The sequence below is a fragment of the Conger conger genome, chromosome 5, assembly GCF_963514075.1.
Source record: "Conger conger chromosome 5, fConCon1.1, whole genome shotgun sequence".
Classification (NCBI taxonomy): Eukaryota; Metazoa; Chordata; class Actinopteri; order Anguilliformes; family Congridae; genus Conger; species Conger conger.
The window spans coordinates 7640534-7650533 of NC_083764.1; the positions used below are offsets into that span (position 1 = coordinate 7640534).

At 52.6% G+C, this 10000-nt stretch overlaps 1 protein-coding gene across 1 annotated transcript in view; it reads left to right on the forward strand.

Moving 5' to 3' along the window:
* The window catches only part of sash1a (SAM and SH3 domain containing 1a), a 65446-nt gene that overhangs the window by 35454 nt on the left and 19992 nt on the right, over positions 1-10000 (forward strand). Inside the window, exons 6-10 of the mRNA XM_061241590.1 lie at positions 1935-2067; positions 3172-3611; positions 6953-7024; positions 7401-7544; positions 9782-9914. Of these exons, the coding sequence (XP_061097574.1) occupies positions 1935-2067; positions 3172-3611; positions 6953-7024; positions 7401-7544; positions 9782-9914 (922 nt within the window). The remainder of the gene's footprint in view (positions 1-1934; positions 2068-3171; positions 3612-6952; positions 7025-7400; positions 7545-9781; positions 9915-10000) is intronic.

The following is a 10000-nucleotide window of genomic DNA, read 5'->3' on the forward strand; positions in this document are numbered from 1 at the left end:
CTCAGCACTCAATTGATCAATTAAAGTAGTCGATTACTCAGTTAACTGGCCTCACCTGGTTTTCACCTGGTTGAATCAGTTGCTGGTATTAAGGCAATCAAAAACAAAAACCTGCAGCTCTCAGGACCAGGGTTGCCGACCCTGAGTTGAGTTAGGCCCTGCTTGAGACCTTTGGATAGCTGCTGAAGATGTGACTTTAGCGAAATGTGACGAGAGTCATTTCGCAGGGTTGGCGTGTTTATGAGCCGGCTCTTTTAGCGTTAGCGCAAACTGATGCCCGCTAGGGGGTGACCGTGTGACTTTTGCCTCTGTGGTTCCAGAGACTTTCCAGAGACTTTTCCTGAGAATTTCCCCAAAATTTCCTTTAATTCGACTCTGGGCTCGTTGGGAGAATCGGCCATGTCTACAACAGTGGAGCCAACTGTCTGCAGCCTGATGTCATTCGTGTTGCTGTGGTAACCAGCAAAAAATATAATCATAATACAAGGATACAGAGGCAGAATCGCTGAAGCGTTGGCCAGAGTTGTTTAAACCCCGGCCGTATGGGCCCTGGGAGTGTAAACTCCTAAGTCTGGTTTTATCGGCCTTGCATTTTTGGTTTGCATTAATTTTTTAATCCCCCGCCAAGAGGTTAACGACGCGTCAGCAGGCCAAGGACAGTGTCACCAGGCTGGGGTTTGTGTGTGTCAGGGGTGGGCGGTTTCAGGGGTGCGGGGGGGGGGGGGAGGAGGGGAGATGGTTGCTGTTTTTAATGTATCCACAAAGTGAATACCTCCTGGAGTGGTTTCAGGCCACGGGGACTGTGTTAAGCAAGGACAAACATTGAGCGGTTCATCACTTATGCAGTATACTTGTGTTCCATCCTTGGGATAAATATCCTTGGGAAATATGTTCTCAGTTTTAAAATGTTCAAATCCTACGCATTCGATTAACATCCAACCCGGGAAACGGAATCCGCCCTTCATCTTGGCACGTGCTTATTTGACTAATCGCAAGGATGTGCCCTCCTGACACCATCCCACGCCATCTTAACCGCCACTAATCCCCAGCCTCCTAATCACTGCTCCCGAAATCCACACTAACGTCCTCCGCCGGGTCTACGAAAGTCCCCCCCCCCCCCGCCCTCCTCCTCCTCCTCCTCCTCCTCCTCCATGGGTCACGGCGCTAAGAAAACAAACGTTTAGACGGGCGCGAGAGAGGGAAAGCTCGAGAGATGCGGTTAGTCTCGGTCCGGTGGGAGCCGCATGCTGCCCTAGGGTAGTGCGCTCAAGTGTAGCTCGAACGAGACCGGAGTTTCAGTTTGTGTTACATCCACTTAGGCTCTCTCTGGGGTTTCTGTATTAAATAAGGCTGTCAAGTGACTGGCACACACACACACATACGCAGACACTCTCTCTCTCACACACAGACACGCACACACTTGATGAAATACATTTCAGGGTAACCAAATCTAATTTGGGGGAAAAAAATAAAATAAAATCCCCATGTTGAAATCCCATTAGATGTGGATATTGAGAATTGTTTGTTTCACCAACATGGCAGTTATATATATGTGTTTGAGTGTAAAACAGCCCTGGAGGCTAACCACACACCAGAGCGAGAGTTTCTGGTTTATGAAAGAGACTCTGGTTGTACACACGCCATGGCTCCCTTGAACATGGGGGGTAAATCGCTAGCAGGGACAGGGAGTGTGAGTGTACGGTCCCCTGTGCCCTGTTCCCGTTGGCCGGGCCCGTTCCCAGGCTTCTCACGGATTCCGATCCACACCCGCACTGGGCCTCGTGGGGGTCTGTGGCGTGACGCCTGGATTTCATCAGAACGGTCACATGACCCGCCCCCCCCCCCCCCACACACACACACACACACACACACACAGACCCCCACCTCACCGCCTCTCCCTCCCTCCCTCCCTCCCTCCGTCTCCTCTTCTCCAGTCGCGGGAGCAGTCGGACGATGAGGTGGAGGACTCGGTCAAGTTCCGTCGCCTCCACAAGCTGGTGAACTCCACCCGCCGCGTCCGGAAGAAGCTCATCAAGGTGGAGGAGGGCAAGAAGGCCGGCTCGGAAGGTACCGGAAAAAGCGCTCTAACCCGCCTCTTTAACCGACTGAATTCTGAAAAAAAAATATTATAATAAAAATACAAAATCTTTTAAAAAGCTTTGGGGTAATGATGGTTGTTCACGATGTCTGCGAGCAGCAACTTGCCTGCCTGAGTCACTCCACGTCTTTGTGCCTCAATGCCCATTTTACAAATGTCACGTAAGACTCTTTAAAAGCCTAATGAGGTTAATTTGTTTGAGTGTAAATAAGGGCCTGTTGGACACGGGCTTCCATGGCAACGCATCTCTCTCACATGCTTTAATTAATCATGTATTAATAGTTTAATAACGATGTAATAACTGAAACTATTTCAGTTTAAGTTGAGATTCGGGGATGATTCGGCATGTAGTAACCTGCTGTGAGAAATGTGTGTTTGAATTGAAGTGCCTATTCAAGGCCCACGCACTACCGCCCAACCCTGTTCCTGGAGATCAACCATCCTGTCGGTTGTCACTCCATCCCTAACAAAGCACCCTCCATTCAGTTAGAGGAGGCGTCACGTTGAGTCGATTTAGGTGTGCCGAATTAGGATTAAAATGGAAACCTGCCTGCAGGACGGGAGATCTCCAGGAACAGGGTTGGGCAGCGTTGCTGTCGGTGGTAGTGGAATGCATGTCAGGGTTACAGTAACCGCGTTCGTAACCAGATGGCTATAGGTTTGATTCCCAGCTGAGGGGTGCAAGGTTAGTTCAGGAGAATCCTCCCAGTAGTTAACGAAGTCAGCGTGGCGGGGGGTGACATGGCTCAGGCGGTAAGAGCGGTCGTCTCATTGGCTCAGGCAGTAAGAGCAGTCGTCTGGCAGTCGGAGGGTTGCCGGTTCGATCCCACGCCCGGGCTGTGTCGAAGTGTCCCTGAGCAAGACGCCTAACCCACAAATGCTCCTGACGAGCTGGCCGGCGCCTTGCATGGCAGCCAATCGCCGTCGGTGTGCGAGCGTGTGTATGAATGGGTGAATGGAGAAGCATCAACTGTACAGCGCTTTGGATAAAGGCGCTATATAAATGCCAGCCATTTACCATTTTTACCATTTAACATAAGAGGTTTTTGTGGTCTCGCCCCTCCCCTGCGCAGACTCGCTGAGCTTGGAGGCGTCGCCCACGTGCGAGGACAACGCGGCCCTGTACACGGGCGTGCAGAAGAAGCCGGCCGCCCCGCCGGACTCCCCCTCCCTGCCGTCCCTCCTGCAGGAGCGCCGGTCCCTGGACGGCGACTCGGACAGCCTCACCGCCTCCCCGTCCTCCAGCAGCCTGGACGCCTGGTCGGGCCACAAGCTGGTGAAGACCTTCGGCAAGGCGGCCAGCGCCGGGCACGGCCTGATCCGGCCCGGGAAGAAGTCGGGCCCGGCCGCCGGCGCCGGCGGCGTGGGGGCAGGGGGGCCCGGGGTCACCGGGGGCAGCGGGTCCTCGTTCTCGGAGGCGGACGGTGGCGGCGGGGAGGAGGACGCCGGCAAGGTGTCGCGCTCCATGACGGACGGCGAGATGCGCAAGGCCCTGAACTCGCTCAGCCACGGGGTAAGTAGCGAGGGCGTCTACGGCTTCTACGGCCTGACCCGGCCGCGCCCGCACCCCCACCCGCACCTCCTGGTCTCGCTGGAGGACGTCCCCAGCCCCAAGCGGCCGTCCCGCCCCAAGGGCCGCGACCCCAACTACGCCTACTCCTCCAAGCACCTGATGTACCAGCGCGCCCGGCCCAAACTGCACGGCGGGCCCGCGTCCCCGCCCACTGCGACCTGCAGCTCCTGCGGGACAAGGTCAAGGGGGGCGGGGGCGGAGGTGGAGGAGGAGGCGGAGGGGGAGGGGGCGGAGGGGGCTGGGCGTTCCCCGCCCGGAAGCTGCGCGCCAGGACGGCGGTGAGCGAGTTCAACATCACGTACGTGGTGGAGAGGAGCCTCTACGGCCACCTGAACTGGGCCCAGCTGGTGCGTCCCGTGGCCGAGCGCACCCTCAGCAAAGCCGAGCGGCAGGACCTGCGGCGCTGCCTGCTGGAGGACGAGGGCGAGGCCGACAGGAAGTGGGCGTCCAGCGTGGACCGCTGCACCAAGCGCGTGCTCCTGCGCATTCAGCAGAAGTCTGTGAGTCGCCGCGGGCGACGGGGAGCAGGGGGGGGGGGGGTCAGAGCCACCACCCGCCCCCCCCCGCGCTCCTCCTGTCTGACCCGCCCCGTGCCGTGGTTTTTCGGGGGTCTTACGAGGCTGCAGAATGGCCTGTTCGGTTAGGGCGCGCACACCTGTGCTGTAGGACGGTTTTAGGCACAGGAAACCGGTTCAGGGTGGACTCTTTAAGTGAGGTGTGTGTGTGTGAGGTTCGACTGTGATATACTCGAATTAATTTCAGTTTAGTTTTGGTTTTATGTGGTGTTTTCTCAGTTGTTTATATTGTTTTAAGTGAGGTGTGTGTGTGAGAGAGAGAGATTCCGCTAAGACATACTTGTTGATATTGTTGAGTAGCATATCCCTTAAATAGCTAGAAAATATTTAAAGGTCAATGGGAAATGTCAAGAGGCAGCAGCCCTCAAGCAAGAGTAAAGCACTGATGATGCGGAAGTGTGAGTGTGTGTGTGTGAGTGTGTGTGTGTGTGTGTGTGTGTGTGTGTGTGTGTGTGTGTGTGTCTGTGTGTCTGTGTGTCTGTGTGTCTGTGTGTCTGTGTCTCTGTGTCTGTGTGTCTGTGTGTGTGTCTGTGTGTCTGTGTGTGTGTCTGTGTGTCTGTGTGTCTGTGTGTGTGTGTGTGTCTGTGTGTGTGTCTGTGTGTGTGTGTGTGTGTGTGTGTGTGTGTGTGTGTGTCTGTGTGTCTGTGTGTCTGTGTGTCTGTGTGTGTGTGTCTGTGTGTCTGTGTGTCTGTGTGTCTGTGTGTGTCTGTGTGTGTGTCTGTGTGTGTGTCTGTGTGTCTGTGTGTGTGTGTGTGTGTGTGTGTCTGTGTGTGTCTGTGTGTCTGTGTGTCTGTGTGTCTGTGTGTCTGTGTGTGTGTGTCTCTGTGTCTCTGTGTCTCTGTGTCTCTGTGTCTGTGTCTCTGTGTCTGTGTGTCTGTGTGTCTGTGTGTGTGTCTGTGTGTGTGTCTGTGTGTCTGTGTGTCTGTGTGTCTGTGTGTCTGTGTGTGTCTGTGTGTGTGTCTGTGTGTGTGTGTGTGTGTGTCTGTGTGTCTGTGTGTCTGTGTGTCTGTGTGTCTGTGTGTGTGTCTGTGTGTGTGTCTGTGTGTGTGTGTGTGTTGGGCTAGGTGAAAAGATTGGGGCTGGTTTTCCCCGTAAATTTAGCATAGCATAACCCTCTTAGCATGACCCTGCTATGGTCTAGGGCTGCTTATACCACTTCAGCCAGACACAGCCAGGGCTAAAGGTACGATGTAAACTTGTCGTCATCAGGTAAATTCAGTGTAATCAGTGAAGGCTAGTACTGAATACAGATGCAGGCAGACCTCGCTGTCTTCTCAGTCGCGTTAGCGGTGTTCCTGAACGCAGGACGACAGGACTAGAGCGGTTCATTCTGCAGCCTCGAAACAGCCGAATTGCCCGTGCACATTTTTATTTTTGCATTCCGTGGAAGTGGTCACCATCGTTTTTTTACGTCTTGATTTATTCATTTTTATTTTTTGGTTGGTAATTTTCTGCCTCCGTGAATCGATGCACGTGCCGTGACGGGATTTGCTTTCCTGTTTCCGTGGGAACGTCTTCCGCTTGCATGGGCATTCCATTGAATATTGAGCATTTTTGTTTTTTTTCCATCTCCAGATTTTTATTTTATTTTTTTCGTTGTGCGGGGGAGGGGGTGTGGATAAAACCGCATTCTCCTTACCCCCCCTCCCCTCGTTTTTTTCATGGGGGAGCCTCCCAGCATGTGGAGAATCGGACTGTGGACTCTGACCTGTAGCGCTGCTGTTCTCACTCAGTCATCCAGACGCTAGCAGCATATGAAGAAGGACGTAATGAATTCGGGTTTTTTTTCGTTTCCTCTCGGGAGAATAAAAATGCAAATAACGTTCTCCCTCGGAGCTTAAGGGAATCTCCGTCCGTTTCAAAATGTCCCAAAAAAAGACGTTATTTAAAAGCAGAATCCGCTGGCGTTGTGTGAGCGTGTCACACTCCGGATTGAGATGGAGTCTCTCTGTGTCTCTCTACTGATGTCTTGTGTGTGCTGTCCACCCTGGAGAGATGTAGAAAACCTCACACCGCTGCCTAAAGAGCCGTCTCTGTAGACTCTCGCAAACCCCCTCTCCACTGTAACATCTCCTGTCTGGCCACTCTTTTCACACAGAGCTACGATTCTCAGAGAGGTTATGGCCTCTTAACAAGGCGCCCTCCTGACTACAGGGGCATGATGGGAAGGGTAGACCTCCACATGTATCCATTCAGATTGAAACCATGTTTGGTAGTTAAGGGCTGAATTACGGGTTGAAGATTATAAACAGTTGTCCAGCCAAATGTTCTCCCTGGTTTGATTGCCCCTCCTCCCCCCCCCCCCCCCCCTTTTTCAAAGTAGTATAGGAGTCACTAAAGACTGCTTGTAGCCTGTCTGGATTTGGCGGCAAACATTTTTATTGTACAATAGAGTGAGTCACATTCTACATGGACCATTCGTCAAGAAAACCTCCTCACTCATGTTGTTTCTCAGTTCTTGGCAAATTCTGCAATCAAGTGTTCTCAGTTCTTGTGTCATTGAGTCTCTTTGGGGGGGGGGGGGGAAGGCATACGGGTCTGTTTTCAAACATAAACCATGCAGTCATGAACCCAACCAGCTTCCATGGTGGTACCAAGCATGAATCATTGTGGTTTGACTTTCTCAGGGTGGGGTAGGGGCGGGATGTTGGTGGGGTGTGTTGGTCATAACTCATTCTCTCTCTCTCTCCCCTCTTTCCTCCACAGAGAACATGCAGTTTTGGGGGGTTTGACCTGTCCAATCGGTCTCTCCATGTGGTCAACTCTGGTGACCCTGCGGTAAGTAGCGGGTGGGGGGGGAGTTACGGTCATCTGGGAGTTTTGGGTGTGGAGAGGGGTGGGAAATTGTATTATTAGCTTACGTCAGTGACACATTTTTGAAGGTGCCATTCCTGTGTTACTGTACTTGCCCATGTTTTAAGTCAGCGTGATCATCCTGGTAATTGCTTCCGTGTGTCCAGTGTGGAGTTATTACTCAAGTTATGGAATGATGGTTTATAAAAGCTAGTTCCTTTTCAAATATCAACTTTCGTTTCCGCAGTTGACCTACATATTAGTTTATAGCATATGTGCTCTTTTAAATCTCGTCTTTTCAAAATGTCAGTGCTGTATTATGTGCGATGATATTGAGTCCTGGTTCTGCGTTGGGCAATAGAACAAGGACCAGGAGGCCATCTACCGAGAGGTGGTGAAGTCGCCCACCACGTCCCGGATCTCCCTGGGGAAGAAGGTGAAGTCCGTGAAGGAGACCATGAGGAAGCGCATGTCCAAGAAATACAGCAGCTCTCTCTCTGAGCAGGTCAGTGTGTGAGCGGGTCAGTGTGTGAGCTCTCTCTCTGAGCAGGTCAGTGTGTGAGCGAGTCAGTGTGTGAGCTCTCTGTCTGAGCGGGTCAGTGTGTGAGCTCTCTGTCTGAGCGGGTCAGTGTGTGAGCTCTCTCTCTGAGCAGGTCAGTGTGTGAGCAGGTCAGTGTGTGAGCTCTCTCTCTGAGCAGGTCAGTGTGTGAGCAGGTCAGTGTGTGAGCTCTCTCTCTGAGCAGGTCAGTGTGTGAGCTCTCTGTCTGAGCAGGTCAGTGTGTGAGCAGGTCAGTGTGTGAGCTCTCTCTCTGAGCAGGTCAGTGTGTGAGCTCTCTCTCTGAGCGGGTCAGTGTGTGAGCTCATCTCCTGCTCTGCACTCTGCTGCAATGTCTGGCCAGTCTTTTTGCTACGGCATCATCATATCGTACTCTACTCTGTCTGACAATGTTTTAGCCATGTCATCCTCACACTCTGCACTCCTCGGCAATGTCTCTGTGCTCTCCAGTAATGTCTGGAAGACAGCGTCTGTTCTCCTCGTTGTTCTCACTCGGCACTCAACAGTAATGTCTTGAGAGTCTTCCCCGCGGTATTTCCACACTGCTCTGTGACAGCAGGTTCTGACAGCACGTCGTCCACGTCCAGCATCTGACCGCGATTTCTACATCTCGTCCTCCTCCGGGGTCCGACACACAAATGAGTAACGGTTTGCTCGTTACACCGCCGGTCCGGCTCTCGATTTAAAACGTCGATCTGTCAGTGTCATCCCCCCGCCCTGCTCACTCAGCAGAGCTGTACAATGGACACAGCTGCAGGGCAGTGTGTGCGTGCAGCAAACCCCCAGTCGACGTGCTATTAGATTAGCCGTAGATTAGCCTAGCCTCCGCCCTCTGATCTCACCGGGGTGAGCACCGTATCCCAGAAGGCCCTTTGGCCAATGCAGACGCACACACAAAAAAAAAGAGCTAAAAATCAGTTTTGTGTGTGTTTGGTTACGGAATAAATTGTTCCAGCCAAACAGAACTGACGATATTGATTCGCTGGAAAACTCGCTTGCTGTCTTGTTCGCTCTTGCTCTCTGTCCCCTTCTCTTTTTCTCTCTCTCCCCCTTCTCTCTCTCACTCTTTCTCTTTCTATCTCCCCCCTCTGTCTTTCCCTCTTTCTCTCTTCCCCCCTCTCTCTCCCTCTCTGTCTTGCTCTCTCCCCTTCTCTTTTTCTCTCTCTCCCCCTCTCTTTCTCTCTCTCTCCCCCCTTCTCTCTCTCTCTTTCTCTTTCTATCTCCCCCTCTCTGTCTCCCTCTTTCTCTCTCCCTCTCTGTCTTTCTCTCTCCCCTTCTCTCTCTCTCTCTCTCTCGTTCAATAGCTTAGCTCATTGAAGAGAAGCAGATCCGCCTCCCTCCCAGCGTTAGATTTATAGGAGTTGGCGGCCGCGCCGGCCGGGGCGAACACAAGCGCTCGTTTTCTCGGCGCTCGTCCGCAGCTGCCTCCGTGCCTTTGACCTCACCGCGGTTAATTCAGACGCTGCTGAACGGAAGCAGACCCCTCTCTCTCTCTCTCCCGGCTTCACGGGCTGCGATTCACTGCGCTGCGTGTGAAGACCTACCCTTATGGGGACCGTACGGTTTCTGCCTCCTTGTGAGGACCTTCTCTTCCACACACTCCGTCCGGGGGGGGATATCTACGTTCCGCAGCTCAGATCCCTGTGCCATGCGGCGGCATATGCATTTCGTTTACTTATTTATTATACATATGTTGCGCCTGCAGACTTCAGTCAGAATGCAAGATAATTTAAATGAGTATTTACGTTTTTTGCATAAAAGATGTGTTGGAAAACGGAACAAAAATAATTTCAACAGAAGTTCAATGCAATAACCATAAAGGTTCAGGTTATAAAGAGGCATATTTCGAATAGGCTTTTCCCCCCCCACTCCATTGTTTGAGGAATTAAGTCCATTTTAAATTCAGCCCTTGGATTTGTTGTGCGTTAGCGCCCTCTGCAGGCCGTCTTGTGAATAAGAAACAAGTCTTTCCCACGTGAAAGCGGCATGAGGCAGGGGAGCATTAGGTGTGTGCTACCTGGGGAAATAATGTTCAAGTACTACTTGCGATGCATTAGCGTGCTCCTGAATGAGATTAATAAAGATGTTAGTGTAGTACTCTGTGAGCTGTGGTGTAGCTTGGTAACTCTCTCTCTCTCCCTCTCCCTCTCTCCCTCCCTCCCTCTCTCCCTCTCTCTCTCCCACAGTCAAGCCCTGATGGCACGCCCAGCTCTCCTCAGTCCCCCCAGCCCGACACGGACTCCCTGGAGAAGCCCAAGCTGAAGGCTGGAGGCTCTGTGGAGAGCCTGAGGAGCTCCCTGAGTGGACAGAGCTCCATGAGTAAGTGTGTGTGTGTGTGTGTGTCTGTCACTGTGTGTGTGTGTGTGTGTGTGTGTGTCTGTCACTCTGTGTGTGTGCGTGTGTCT